Source organism: Dermacentor silvarum, chromosome 7 (assembly GCF_013339745.2).
Source record: "Dermacentor silvarum isolate Dsil-2018 chromosome 7, BIME_Dsil_1.4, whole genome shotgun sequence".
Lineage (NCBI taxonomy): Eukaryota > Metazoa > Arthropoda > Arachnida > Ixodida > Ixodidae > Dermacentor > Dermacentor silvarum.
Window position 1 is genome coordinate 37,225,701 of NC_051160.1, and position 15,992 is coordinate 37,241,692.

General features: G+C 48.4%; 1 protein-coding gene across 1 annotated transcript in view; it reads left to right on the plus strand.

The window, feature by feature from the left end:
- Positions 1 to 14,835, plus strand: part of LOC125947093 (four-domain proteases inhibitor-like) — a 34,145-nt gene extending 19,310 nt beyond the window's left edge. Inside the window, exons 6-7 of the mRNA XM_049671437.1 lie at positions 13,294 to 13,476; positions 14,714 to 14,835. Coding sequence (XP_049527394.1) covers positions 13,294 to 13,476; positions 14,714 to 14,835 — 305 coding nt within the window. The remainder of the gene's footprint in view (positions 1 to 13,293; positions 13,477 to 14,713) is intronic.
- The last annotated feature ends 1,157 nt before the right edge of the window (positions 14,836 to 15,992 follow it).

Genomic DNA, 15,992 nt, shown 5'->3' on the forward strand with positions numbered 1-15,992 from the left:
CCGACTGAGTACTGAGTTCACAACCAGAAAGTAGAAAGTGCTAGCAGTAATTGAAGCAAATGCCTTAGGAACACGATGTTATCCGAATCTAGACAATCATTGGTAACACGTGCAAAAACCTGCACAACTCGGGCCGAACAGTAAATTAAGAGAGGGCGTGCCAATAGAAGTCAAGCCCACAGAATAAGTCACCAGGACAAAATTACAGGAAACAATAAAATGACGTGAAATGGACTTTACGTGTACAATTTTATTTCTAAGGATTCTTCTCTTAGTCGAACCAATATTTAGCGTTGCATCTCATCTCTCCACTGCCATGTCAATTGACAGACAGCTACCAACATCTGCACTCAAGGATGAAACTACAGGTAACGCTTTGGTTGGCGGCCGCTCCCGGAGTAACGGAAGGAAACCAGCAAAGCGCGTTGAGGTTGAGCAGTGTCGACGCGCAATTTTAGATGCGCGACGAGAAGTCAAAAGTTTTGCTGTGGCGACGTTATATCCCGGCGTCGCGCTCCTGTAGATTTTCTTTAAGGTTGCATGTGGCCTACTTCATTGGGCGATCTTGACCGTAGTGGGCGAGTTTCTCCAGAAGTTGCCCTTTGCGTTCACTGACACGTGATGTCGGTTATCCTGGAGATCAGTGCAGCTTTTAAACGTGTCAGACACGAGGAGACGAATGTTTCTTTGCGAGCGCCTTTAGACTGAACAAACTTTGATAGGAGCTCCAAGCCTGTTTCTTTATCTCAGCATCTTCATGCAGGCAGGCTTAAATGAGGGCGTGCTCAAGAGTGAGCTACCGTACGAGCCAAATTAGCTGGTCCGACAGCCGTGAGTCAGCAGTTTAAGGAAAAAATGGTCCCGCAGGAGACATCTACTACAGCAGTGCAGCAGTTGCACTTTTTACCATGTTCTTGAGCATGGTATAGAGCACGCCCATGGTCTCGCCTGGCAGATGATTGATTTGGTGAACCCGCTGAACTGGTTTCTCAGTTCGACAACTAAAAATATCCATCGAACATTTTCTTCTTGGTAAATTGGTTCCGAGCGTAAGTGAACACATACATATGCACGTATGGTTTCACACAAACAAAAAGCTTAAAAAACTACAAACCTCCCATATTTACACAAGCGCAAGGGCGTCTTTCTTGGTGAGCTTTTGTGCGTGCGCGTATGCTTGCGTGTGCTTTTGCGCTCTGAAATAGAACATGGTACTGGCATTCCTTTCTTCTCGGGTAGAAGCTAGGCCTGCGCAGAGGCAAAGTCTTCGAAGAATTGTAGCCAAGCTTGCCAATGATCTCTGTCACACCAATGATTAACAGTTATACAGTGCGATGAGAAACGCCTGTGGCCAGAGGAGCAGCAGAACTGAAAATTTCGGGATCAGATATTTGAGCAGCAGTATACCATTTTAACTCCCTGTGTCGATGTTCCGAACGTTAAGGATAAACTATCGACCGCGCTATCACCGCAACTGGAAGCACAAAATTCCAATCGCAAATGTAGCCTTCAAAAATTATCTTTTGTTTTTTCGCCACCTATCTGTATATATTCATGACGGTACCATTAGACATTCCTACAAGGGGTCCTAGCTAACTTTATCCAGAGTTTAAGAATGTGCCCATACGCTATATGACGACGCGACCAAATGCATGCTGGTGACTATTGCATGGAGTATGCCACACTAATTTTTATATTGTGATTATTTGCATAATTATTCAAGATTAACCAACTTCTGAAGCAACGAAGTTATCGCAGAAAGTTCCAATTAAAAAGTTGTAGAGCGGTTTGTGAAACATCCGTATAATCAGTTCTTAACATTCTATTAGGTATGAGTTTTCTACCGCTTACTGCAGATGTCCGCGAAATACAAAAAAGTACCTCTTGACATGACCACCTGCGGGTCGCGATTGCAGCGCTCATATACGGTGCACGTGCAAACGACCATAGCCTTTAGCTGGGTATGCTGCCGCTTTAAAGGCGAGAAGGTACCCGTTATCGCAGCGCAAGCGATAACGGTTGCTGGCGTAAATCACACAGCCAACGCTTGCGTCCCTGCCCTATCGCCTTTAATCAGTGACCCAAGATGGCGATGAATGCGCCCAGCTACTTGTTTTTCCTAGAGCACGCACCCTTTGTGTTGGTGACGAAAGTCTGACCAATAACGACGAACCACTGGCCACCACCCGCCAATTGTAAACCAAGAAAACGGGTAATGAGCGAAATAAACTTATTCGCTTCAAAATGTTTTTCTATGTGCTATACACTAGCAAACTACTTTCAAGAGATATCAAGCGAGTTCCTCGAAAAACAATGTTTAGAATTTGAACATTCTCAACGCAGGAACAAACGTTAGAATACGCAATAATTAAGATAACTATAACCCAGAATTAGTTCTTGCCGTATGAGCCACGGCTAATGCTTTCTTGTGCTTAGACACAGAAAGCTCACCATTTCGGCAAAACACTGGGTTGTGATTCTCATCACGCGACTATGGGTGGAAAAGTCAAGTTCATATTGTGAAATCGCTGTAGAAGACCCGGGACGAGCAGCGACAACAGTCACTGTCATAATAACCAATAAACACTGGATGGAGCAGCGTATCCGTCCCCCGAGACAATACGCTCCAAACCGCGAAGGCGGCCAGAGCTCTCGTGCTATCCCAAACTGTAGCTGAAGTCATCGTCAATGACTCGCAGCAGGCATGTCGCAGTTTCGCTTGCGGCCGAATTCATACTAACGCACTCAGAATCATCAACCAAAAGCCACCGACAAGTCACGATCGTCTATGCGTCCACGTATACCACGGCATTCCTGTCAATGAGATCGCCAACCTCATGACTCAAGATGTGACCCACCAAGTCGACGCGGAGAAAGCTAAGCCCAACGTGTCTTGATTGAAGCGCGGAGTGGCGGTACTATCGAGACAACCTAGCCGAGCCCGAACGCCCGTGCCGTCTACTTTCGTACCTAGAAACGACAAAGCATTACAAAGTAACCATCAAGCGCACAAGTCACTACCTAGGAAAGAGGATATATTACTCCCAGCTCTACAGGTTAACGAATTACCCCGCAACACCAGAAACGACCTCATAGCACATAAATATAGTTGCAACTGCAATGCCGGTTCTTCGCGAAAGCCGGGTCCCAAGGCATATTATTACGATATCATCTAGAGATAGATGCTCAAGAGACGAGCCGCCACGAGAAAGACGATGAAGTGTGTCTGGGCTTTTGGCGTGAGCAATGTGTCGGCCTGGTGGTTTTGGTTCCAGTGTAAATATATTGTAAATAGCCTCTTTCGTGTGTGTCTTTCCACACGTAACATTCTGGTGGAGAATTGCGATCCCCGTCCTCGCCACGAAACTCCGAAGTGGTCGGTACATCGAGCTTGTCACCATGCCTCCCGGTGACGCGACCGCATCGGCAACGGCTTCGGCTCGTCCGCCTGCTCCAATCGTCACGGTTGCCCAACATCACGACCCTGGTGTGTTCTCTGGCCTGGAGGGACAGGACGTTGACGAATGGATCAAGCTATATGAATACGCCAGTGCTAATAACAGGTGGGACCCAACGATTATGCTCGCCAAAGTCATTATTTACCTCGGCGGTACACCCCACGCGTGTGGCACCAAACGCATGTAGATGAGTTAACCAGTTGGGACAGTTTTAAAGAAAAGCTACGGCAACTGTTCGGCGACACCATTGGGCGCAAGCTTGCCGCGAGAAAGGTTCTTGCGTGTCGTGTTCAGACATCTACGGAGCCCTACGTTTCATACATCCTCGACGTTTTGGCTCTAGGCCGCAAAGCTGACGACACTATGTCTGAAGCAGATAAAGTGGCACATCCGCTAAAGGGCATCGCCGACGACGCTTTCAATTTGCTTGTTTTCGGCAACGTGTCGACTATCGACGCCATTATAAAAGAATGCCATCGCCTTGAACAGGCTAAGAGCCGCCGTATCACACACCATATCACGCGGCTACCAAACACTGCTGCTACGTCGACATGTGAGGGTCGTCTGCGTCAGACGACCACCTGTGACGATGTAACCCGTATTGTTCGCCGCGAGCTCGAGGCCACCTGTTCGCCAGCCATCTCCGCGACGCCTCCCGATCCGCCTGCAACCACGATTGCCATGATTCAAGCCGTCGTCAGACAGGAATTTGAGAACATGGGTCTGAACTCCGTGTGTTCAACGACTCAACCCAGCGTTAACCAATTCTCTAGCGGCCCTCCTCGTCCCCGGCCGTTCTTTTCTGCTCCATACCGCAACCCGTCCGAATGGTGTACCCCTGCATGATGACAAGCTGATCTGCTTCCACTGCCGTCGCATCGGCCACATCGCTCGTCACTGCCGCAACCGATGACCACCACCTGCTCGGACGTACGCCGACGCTTATTCCCGTACGTTTCGACCTACTGTTCCCAATGCTAACCGCCATGAACCCGTTGCCGCTGAAGCCCCAGCTCCGAACCTTCGCTACAGCCGCTCGCCCTCACCTCGACGCCATCAGTCTCGTTCGCCCCAACCCCGCCGCTTTTCTTCACCGCCCATCACCTCCAGGATCAAGCCGGAAAACTAGCCACTGCAGCTTCTGGAGGTGAAGCTGCGTTGTAGACCCTGCCCTCAAATCCTCTGCTCACGTTGCCTAAGAACCAAAACCTTCTTGACGTTGATGTTGACGGCTATCCTCTCACTGCACTGATCGATACAGGAGCCCATATTTCTCTTATGAGTGCTGCCTTCCGACGACGACTCAGAATGCTCCTCACCCCGGTGTCGGCACGCGTCGTTCACGTTGCGGATTGAGGTACTGTCCCTATTGTCGGCATGTGTACGGCACGTGTCAGCATCGCCGGCCACAACACTCCTGTCCTCTTCACCGTGCTTGCAATGCTACGCCTATTTACCGAAGACCGTATCGAGTTTCTGCGTCGGAACGCCCAGTAATTCAAAATGAAGTAAACAAAACGCTAGATAAAGACATCATTGAGCCTTCTTCGAGTCCCTGGGCGTCAACTGTGCTGTTGGTTAAGAATAAGGACGGCACGTGACGCTTCTATGTGGACTACCGTCATTTGAACAAAATTCCTAAGAAGGACGTCTACCCGCTCCCACGTATCGACGACGCCCTTGACTGCCTTCATGGTTCCAGCTATTTCTCTTCTATTGATCTTCGCTCTGGATACTGGCAGATTGCTGTTGACGATATGGACAGAGAAAAAACCGCGTTCATAACACCTGATGGCCTATAGCAATTCAAAGTAATGCCGTTTGGATTATGCAATGCCCCTGCCACCTTTGAGCGTATGATGGACTCCTTTCTCCAGTGTTTTAAATGGTCCACGTGTCTTTGTTACCTCGATGACGTCATCGTCTTCTCGCCAACGTTCGACACTTACCTTGAGCGTCTAACTACTGTACTTGATGTATTTCGAAAGGCGAAGCTGCAACTGAACTCGTCCAAATGTCGTTCTGGCCGCCGCCAAATTACGGTTCTGGGCCATCTCGTTGACGCTTCCGGCTGATCCCAACAAAACTCGCGCTGTCCGAGACTTCCCGGTTCCAAAGACAGCCGCAGACGTTCGCAGTTTTGTGGGGCTATGCTCTTACTTTCGTCGTTTTCTTCAAGATTTTGGGGCAATTGCAAGACCCCTCACTAATCTGCTTAAAAAAGGCGTACAATTTTCGTGGGGTACTTCAGAAGCCATCCCCTTCTCTCGTCTCGTCACTCTTCTCACCTCACCACCCATTCTCGCCCACTTCGACCCTGATGCCCCTACAGAATTGTGTACAGATGCCTGCGGTCATGGCGTAGGTGCCGTCTTAGCCCAACGTCAGCGTGGCCAGGATCGCGTTATTGCTTATGCAAGCCGCCTCCTATCACCATTGGAGCGCAACTATTCCATCACGGAAAGGGAATGCCTTGCTGTAGTCTGGGCAGTTGCGAAGTTCCAGCCTTACCTTTACGGTCGTCCTTTCTCCGTAGTCACTGACCATCATGCCCTCTGCTGGCTCTCATTGCTAAAGGATCCTACAGGCCGGCTTGGTCGATGGGCTTTGAGGCTACAAGAGCTCTCATATTCCGTGGTGTACAAGTCTGGCCGCCTGCACCAAGACGCTGACAGCTTGTCGCGCTACCCTGTTGACGACTCTGACTCCTCTAATATTGACAGTGCTGCTTGCATTTTCTCAGTACCCAAGCTCCTTAATTTCGCCGACGAGAAAACGTCGTGATGCCTACATCAGAGCATTCATCGACCGTTTTGAACGCGCTCCGGCCGATGCTACTCTACGCCTCTTCGTCCTCCGCGACGGTACTCTATACCGTCGTAACCTTAATCTGGACGGCTCTGAGTTACTACTTGTATTACCTAAACACCTCCGCTCAACCGTTCTAGAAGAGCTTCACGAAGCTCCAATGGCAGGACACCTTGGCGTATCTCCAACCTATGACCGAGTACGCCGCCGTTTTTTCTGGCCGGGCCTTGCAGGTTCCGTACGGCGTTACGTCGCCGCCTATGAGCTTTGCCAACGACGCAAGAAGCCTTCCCAGCTCCCCGCTGGTTACCTGCAGCCGCTCGACATCCCTGCCGAGCCCTTCCATCGTGTCGGCTTAGACCTTATTGGCCCATTTCGGGAATCTCCATCAAGAAACAAGTGGGTTGCCGTCGCTGCGGACTACGCGACCCGCTACGCCATAACACGTGCTCTTCCGACTAGTTGCGCTACTGATGTTGCGGACTTCCTCCTACACGATATCATTTTGATGCATGGTGATCCGCGTCAAATGCTCAGCGACCATGGCCGTACGTTTTTGTCCCAAGTCATTGACGACATCATGCGTGCCTGCTCAATACAGCATAAAATTACCACCTCCTACCACCTACAAACGAACGGCCTCACTGAACATTTGAACCGCACTCTTGCAGACATGCTACCTAAATACGTTTCAGCCGACCACCGTGTCTGGGACCTGGCTCTACCTAACATTACCTTTGCGTACAACTCTTCCCATCTTGAAACTGCTAGATTTTCCCCGTTTTATCTCTTGTATGGCCGAGAACCGACGCTACCACCAGACACTGTATTTCCGTCCACCACTGCTTCAACTGGCGATTATGCCCGTGATGCAATCGCCCGTGCTGACCATGCTCGCCAACTTGCGCGTGCTCGTCTGCAAAGGTCTCAAGACAAACAGAAGCAACGCTACGACCTCCATCACCGTGATGTGCATTTTGCACCCGGCCCCCTCGTGTTGCTTTGGTCAGCATCGCGTAAAGTTGGCATTTGTGAAAAACTACTCACCTGTTACACAGGCTCATATCGCGTGCTTCGCCAAGTGACGGATGTCACCTATGATATCGTTCTAGCCACGCCCACTACGTCCTCCGCTATGACAACCAGTGATATTGTCAACGTCACCCGACTCAAACCCTACACCTCTCCAAGCGCATTGTATATTTAACAGCACAGTGACGGCGCTTTTGCCGCCGGGGGGGGGGGGGGGGGTAGTATCACGATATCATCTAGAGATGCTCAAGAGACGAGCCGCCGCGAGAAAGACGATGAAGTGCGTCTGGGCTTTTGGCACGAGCAAGGTGTCGGCCTGGCGGTTTTGGTTCCAGTGGAAATATATTGTAAATAGCTTCTTTCGTGTGTGTCTTTCCACACGCAACAATATGAAGGAGGCTGCGAATAAGCACCACTAGAACCCCCCAAATCTTGCCCCGTCAGTGAGCTTTGTAAGAAAGCCTTGGCCAGCTCCGATCTCGAGGATCAGCTATAGCTGGTAGTGCAACACCTGGTCTATGGAAGTACAAGCTGTTGCTGCTGCAAACGTCGTAGTGCCTGGTTTAACAGATTTTAAAGTAGGGGTGAGGTGAGTTGCGCAGGTGAAATCTTTACAGCACGCAACCGGAGGTTGAGGTGGTCGACTCTGACTACAGCTCGAAGGCACAGGTAGTGTTGCTAGTGTTGACACATGCTTTTAACCCTTTAACTGGAAGCTCAACAATATTGTTGACCTAAGAAAAGTATCTGCAAAAGCTAGACAAATCCAAATATTATCTGTGCCGTTCAATTTACCTTTATGTACCTGCTCACCAGTGGTATTCAATAAAATGTCGTGCGTGAGCAGCAGCAGATGAATTGCTCACAAAACTTGAAGGCTTCATTGTTATCTTCTTAGCGCACGTGGGGGTCACATTCTCGCCAATGCGATTTTTTTTCTTTTTTAGACAAGCTCTCATTTCTTAACTTCATCAAGGTACATCTTAAGCACATGTTGCCAAAGCAAGTGCCAGAGACCAGTTTTGGACCGTGCATTTACCTGTAACCACCTGGTCAACAATAATTGTGATCTACTGTATTTTGGTTAATTTTTGGAGAAACCGTTTATTATTTTAATTGGTATGTATTTGAGCAAAGTAAATAATTAAAACAAACAAACCAGTCTGGGTCAAGCCTTTATTATCTTTCCACTTAAAGGGTTAACTTGCACGTTGGGCAAAGCACCACAGACTAAGCATTATCATGGCGTGGTGTAATGGCGCCGTCGGTTGCCCACATTCCCTGTGTAGGTGCACTTTCTGCGGCGTATATATAATATAGCTTCAGTAAGCACGAGAGAAAGATGAAAATATCGATGGGGAGAATGTTTCGATTTTGTGGTTGCGTGTTGGGACGCCAGGCGCACTTGTTTCAACGAAAGACAATGTGTGAAGGGAGGCCTTTAGGTCACATTGCTAATTGCCAAAGAAGCATTGTTATCAAGCGCAACTGCGGGGCTGTTGGAGATGGATAATTAAGAACGGGTCGTTTGAATTTAGCGTAGGCGCAGGTATACTGTTCACATTGTGATGAGAGGTTCATTTGTTTAATGTTTGAGATGGTTCTCCTAAGCGGAGCCTCCGAGAACCCAATTGAGGACAAAGCTGTTTGTCTAGAACGAGAAAAAAAAACATTATATAAACACCCAGGAACTAATAATACAAAAGACATCTAGCTAGAGTGCTCACGAGAACAGGCAAGTTCGGGCAGGCCGCGAGTGTGTGGGCGCACAACAGTCTCGACGCGGGAAAGCAGATGTGAGACGATGAGAGAAGCGGTGTCGATCTCACCAATGGTCGGGTTGTCGGATCGTTGACCGGGCGGCCAGAGCGTGGGAGCTCTGGCTTGGAGTGAGAAGGCAGGTAGCTTGGCGGCACAGGCAGACAGCGCCGGCGTTCTGGCCGGGCAGCTGGGCGTGGAACTTGGGCCCATAGCCCGACTGTTCACGTTCTGCCCACGGGCACGGAAGCTCGCCGGCCTCGGGCAGCAGTTGACGATCGGGCAGAGTGGCGACGCCCAGCAAGGCAGGTGGCTCGGCAGCACAAATACATGGCGGTGGCGTTCTGGCCAGGCAGCTGGTCGTGGAACTCTGGCCCGTAGCCCGACTGCTCACGTTCTGCCCACGGGCGCAGATGCTCGCTGGCCTCGGACAGCAGTTCCCGAATGGATGGAGTTGGCAGGATGCGCCGGTGGGGTGAGGTCCTGGTGGCTCCGGTCTGGAACCCAACGGCCCGTCTTCAACCCCGGGTCCGGTGGCCGGCCTTCTCCTGGTACTGCTTCTGGAACTTTCCCCTTCTTCTGCCAGCGCGGCTCGCTTTTCTGCCACTCTGGCCGATTCATCGTTTTCTCATTGGCCACTTGAAGCTCCGTGTTCTCTTGTGATTGGATGGTTTTTTTTCTTTTAGTTTATTTTCTTGCACCCCGTATTCACGTGCCAGACGCTCTTCGACGTTGTCGTTTTCCATCCAGCACGGAATTCGCCTCCGTGCGCGCTCTCGTTGTCATCTGCTACTTGTTTGTCTCCAACCACCGCACCGTGTCACGCACTTCACACACCACACACATATACATCGCTAATTCGTTCGATGTACTTTTCACCACCAGTGGTTGTGTGACGATGCTGTTCTGCATGATGGTGAACCATCGTGATGCGCCTATTCCACATACGTGTCGGTCTGCGGGTTGCTGAGTGAGGAAAGGCTGCCGCGAGCGTCCACCGGAGTGGTTGTTTGTGAAGCAGCTGAGACGTCTCTGTCGCAATGGCCGCAGCTTTGGGTGTACTGGGGTGCGGTGTCTCGTACATTAGACCACTTACAGCCATTTCCAGAAGCGGCACAAATAGTGTCGTGCATAATTGAGTCGGCAGTAATGACCATGATACGCGGATAGGCCGATTAAAGAACTCGATGGAAACAGCGGGATCTGTGCATAGATTGGGGCTACTGGTGCGTTCAAACTCACTGCCATGTAAAGAACATGTCTATGTCCTTTATTCTCTGACCTAACACTAAATGGTGAATCGATTTATTCTACTATCTGTTTATCTCAACCCGGTGCGTTCCCAGCTTCTTTCCAAAGCAATTATTATATCGGACAAACATAGGCCTCCAAGCCAAGTTTACGCATAATGCTCGCGTATGTTACTGCCTACGGTAAACACTGCTATGCAAGGAGAGCGCGATAAGGTGCTTTTACGGTTCATGTTTCTGGCACTGAAGACATCGCTGCAACTATTTTCACTTTAGGAGCCCTCAGTATGCCATATCCGCTGCCTTCGGCTCAGTATGCCATCGCCACTGTACTGTGATCACTGTAAAGGGATCATATTCGACCTTCTGTGCGATTGTCGTAGTCACAATGCCCAAAGAAATCTCCTCTGAGTTACGCTCGGCAAGGTTGGCACCGTCCCCTCACTGAAGCCAGAATTTTTGGACCCTGGCGCTAGTCGACTTCGGTCCATAGTGCTCTAAAATTGCTATTGTGGTCTTTGAAAGCGAAAGCCCTGATTGAAAAACTATACTGCGTGAATGGGCGCGTTTAATTTTTTTTATCCTCTCCACTCCTCCTCTTTTCTGCCCTTAGCCATCCCCCAGTGTAGAGCAGTCAACGAGACACTTAATCTGGTTAGCCTGTTTCCTTTCACCTCTTGTTTCCTGTCTCTCTTTTGCCGCTTTATTTCTCACCCCTCGCCTTCCTTAGTGTGGCCTCACAAAGCTTCTCGAAAAAACTCTTTTATACTACTTATTCGCCTGCATGCGCGCGCGAATGCATTTATACAGATAACAGCTGTGACAGATAATCCACATTGGCATGCAGAAATGCGCCACGGTTTAAATGAACCGATTAAGTCAATATTTTTATAAATTTTGTCAGGTAGATAAATATTAACGCGTATGCTAAAAACTACATACCTAACGGAGCAGAACGTTTTAAGCATTCCTGATGACGTCACGTGGGGCGCTAGTCTGATAACTCGCCAAATTGTCATACTCGTGCATTATAGGTAAAATGGGCAGCGGCAGCTGAAAACGCGAGGAACGGCGTCGATCGCTATGAAATGGTATGATATGATATGATATGAATTGGTCGACTTAAGTGTATAACGTTGAGAAGCTACGTAACAATATAGCTTATTGCGCCATTAGGATACCACCTTCTATAAAATAACATATATTGTGCATAAACCATGAAACACGGCAACGCAAGCAATTAAATAAATTTTGAGGGGCAAGCGCAAAGCTTGTGACCAGTGCCACGACTGAATTCAACATGTACTGTTATGGTGCTGTTTAGAATTTATATTTCTGCTTTTAGTGAATATCGTTTTCAGTAATCGCTCTAGTGATAAAAACAGGAAGCGATCATATTAGCTTTTAATCCGTAGTATTCTTTGGGTGGGTGCCCGGGGTAATTTTCTACTCCGTTCCATTCGTCCTCCGGATTTCACTTCCCCAAAAAACCACTAGCGCTTTCTAGAGTTAAATAGGTGAATACGCAAACTTTTGTACGCTTACCGCCACCCACTCGTCAGCGCACGCACCTCGGACTCGATATGTTGTCAGAAAGTCGCCAGCTGCCGGCAAACATTGCGGTTGTAGCATCTGTTAGTTTGATTGCTGACCGCGAGAAAATAACTGAAAGAAGAAGCGCTATTGAGGTGTCACGTCTCAGATTTTGGCAGGTAGATTTTGGCAGATAGATATAAAAGGTAGGTAGAAAGATTTTGGAAGGTAGATTTGGTTTCCCAAAAGCGCTTTTGAAGGCAGTGGCAGAAACGTTGCTGCAAAAGATTAAGAGGTGAGAGCGGAAAAGGGCTGACCCAACGGCGGCTGAACGGAATAGACTTGAAGTGATGCCCTATGTACATAGGGTTTCCCACAACGTCAAGAAAGTTGCTGCGAGGCAGGGCGTTAACGTTGTTTTTTCTGCTCCCTGCAAACTTTCAGGCCTTTGCTCACGTGTGGCGTGCGGCAGGAATATACCCCCCGCGTGTCATGACAACGGTTACATTCCTTGTGCTACACGTGTGGTGTATGAGCTTCCGCTGATTTGTGAAAAAGTTTACATCGGTCAAACAGGCCGGTGTATTAATGGGAAGCTGCGAGAACACTACAATTCTTGGAATACCTCCGATGGAGCAAATCTGCCTCGCCATTGTCGGGAATGCGGCTGCGTCCCGCTTTTTTCCAATGTTAAAATCCTTGGTAGGGGCAAGGGCAAGACGGAGCGTGAAATTCTCGAAGCTTACCATATCAATTTGCAAGGGGATAATTGCATCAGTTCTACCTCTCTCTCACTGATGCAGAAGGAACTTAGTTTCCTATCGCACTGGCGTTAGCTACGTGGCGTTTTGCAATCACCTTTGTTTGTGTGTGGGTGTCGGCTTTTGAGCTGCGCATGCTCGCCGGGTTTTCCTGAGAGACGGAGTTTTTCAATAAAGCACAGTTGTTAGTTCCAGTCGTCGTGTGTGCCAGGTCTCTTCTTTGTCCTTCGTCTTTTGACTGGTTTTTACTATTCAGTATGTACCAACTGACCCAGACTGCTACTCTACTGCAATGCGTCTCAGATTACCGCTATTATCACCAGCAGCTGAGGAAACTGGTCCTCAGTCGCATGCATGCAAGTAACCTGAATTGATGTTTTCAATGTAAAAGGTAACACTAAATTAAAACTGATTGAAGAGAAAGAACGATGAAGATGTAATTGCAGTAGAAAATCTATAACCGTGTTTCAGGATTGCCCTTGCATGCTTCTCAAGAATAAATGTCACAGTTGAGCGAAACCTTTTTATTGGTTTTGAGCGTGAGGCGTTCGCATGCAATATTATTCACAGGTAAACAATCGTTTTAATAAATTTGTTGTTTTCATGTAGTTAAAAATGGTGACCTAGAGAAGTCAGACGTCAGCAAATATTTTTGGAAATTGCTAATAACGCAATGTTGCTTTTAAACAGCAGATGCAACAAGCCGAAATTCTTCAATCTGCCAGCTCCCGCCTGATAGTGGACGCTGCAGAGCTATCTTTAAAAAATGGTACTACGACATAAACACTGGTAATTGCTCTGTCTTTGTATACGGCGGTTGTGCGGGCAACGGCAACAACTTTGACTCCTGTCTGGATTGTATGAACCGATGCAGCGGTAAGTGATTTGTGTAATGTGTGCCCCATGTGTTCGAGCAATTCTGCGTGCCTATAACAAGCTTATCAGAAAAGCTCCTATACATTTTCCGAGTATTCCTTTACTACAACGCATTCCTTTGTTATTATATAAACTGTCTTTATAATATTTTCTATGATGCGTTTGAAGACAGAAAAAAAAGGGGCGGGGGAGATTGTGAGAACCGTTATTCGATGCAGGTGTGGCAGAACAACCTAGAATGCAGTGGGCTCATAAATTCTTTAGAATATAGGAGTCATTTTTTTAGCATTGTTGTCTATCCGCACAGAGAGGACAGATATGTCGGTTCCGACAATTTTAATTAAACTCCTATATTCTTCTTATGCACTATATATGTCAGCAAACAGTGTAAAAAACTAGACAGGCTCTGACATGACCATCACAACCAGTCCTAATTCTTATATAGTTAATTACCAGTGCCTATAACAAGATAATCCAGGTCCGAAACGCTACCATACATTTTCTTAGTATTCTTTTACTATTATGCATTCATTTATTGCTGTTTAAAAGAATTTTTATTTTAATTTTAACGTGTTGCGGCTTGGTGCACACCTTAAGCGCTACCGCTGGCCGGCTGCAGCATCCTCACATTGTCGTTAAGAAGGCGCGCACTTAACATTGTTCACAAAAACTTACTTGATCGCAACGACGGCCGTGCAGAAGCTCTCATTTTTTATAGTGAAGCCTGGGAGCGTGTTTATCGGTGTTGGTGCCGGCTACCGAGTTCCGCTGGGTGGGTACCTGCCCCGCTGAGCTCAGAAGGACGTTCAGTCGTTGGGAACGTTCCTCCTTCGGGATCCCCTTTTTTAATGAACCATACAAAACACAAACTTTAATGCTCGTATTAGTAACCGTCAGTGGACGTCGAGCTCTAATAAAGGTAAACACCTATAGGTATATATACGTGTACTGTACAAATTGACAATTTCCACACCTTCAAAACTAACAACACCGGTGGACGTAATCTATCAAGAATGGAGAAGGAAATGCTGGAGGCACTCAGTCACCCTCAAGATACTGTTACGGTGCAACCGAGAGTGACGCCAGTCAGAAGACGATTTGACGTGTGGAGGTGGAATCGGTCTCGACAGCTATCTTGTTTGTGTGTCGTTGCCTATAATGTATATATTGTAAATACAGCTTTATATGTGACTTCCGCATCGTAACAAATTGGTGAGAGGTGCTGGGTAACCACAAGAGACAACAACGGAGCTCCGCTGTGGTGGTCGCCTGGGACTGGACAACATGTCGGACGAAATAGGACTCGAATTGGCGTGGCCCACATCAACGCCTACAACCACGACGGTTGTCCTGGCTTAGCCTCGCGATCCAGGAACGTTCTGCGGCACCAACAACCTTGACGTAGGAGACTGAATCACCACATATCAGCGTGTAATTGCCCGCAAGAAATAGGACCCTACGATTATGCTGGCTAACTTGGTGTTCTACCTTCAAAGCACGGCGAAGGTGTGGTACTATAACCATGAGGAAGAGCTTAACGAGTGGGGACACCTGCAAGCAGAAGCTGAGGGACTTGTTCGGCCATCCCCCCGGACGAAAGAGTGCCGCTAAGAAAGAACTAGCGACCCGTGTCCAAATGTCCACGGAATCATACGTCTCTTACATCCAGGACGTGCTGACTCTGTGCCGAAAGGCCGACCGCGATATGGCTGAGTCAGACAAGGTTGACCATGTAGTGAAGGGGATCGCGGACGATGCGTTCAACCTGCTCATGTGCAAATATTGTGAGACAGTACAAGACAGCATAAAAGAGTGTCAGCACTTTCAGCAGACCAAGAGCCATTGCATTGCCACGCCGTTGGCACGTCTGCCGAACACAGTTGCGACATCCTCTTGGGACGACAGGCTCGGAATGCAACGACCGTGATCAGCAAACGACCTGAAGCGAATAGTGAGGTGAGAAGTTGAAGCCATGGCTCCTGCAGCCCCCTTTTAAAGTCCCAGTTAGCCGAACAACTTGCCTTTAGATCCATTTGTGCAGGCAATATATATTCCACGCAAAACTCACTAGCCTTGGAGTTCATTCTGTATGTGCCAATGCCCCTTCTTAGCTGTCCAATGGTCCTTGTTCATCCACTGGTTAGCGGCATCTGGCACGCTACCAAAATCTGGCTGAGTGACAAACCGCAGACGATTGGCCAATCTGTTTTGCCTGGCAGCGTATCGGTCACATTACTCGCCATTGTAATAACCGCACTGTCTTCTCCCCTCGACGACCACCATTCGCCAGTTAGGATAATCCCGACAAGAGGCAGCGTCGTTACGAGCCTCTATTTGAACCGTAACAGCCAAACAATGACGCTCGTGCTGCTTGGAACATTCACTCGTTGTCATTCTTATGTCACCAGTCCCGTTTGCCACCAGCTCATCGGCCATCATCCCCGATGCAGCCCCGTTGCCTGTCTCCGGAAAACAGCGATGCAGCTCCCGGAGGTGACGCTGCATTGACAACTCGA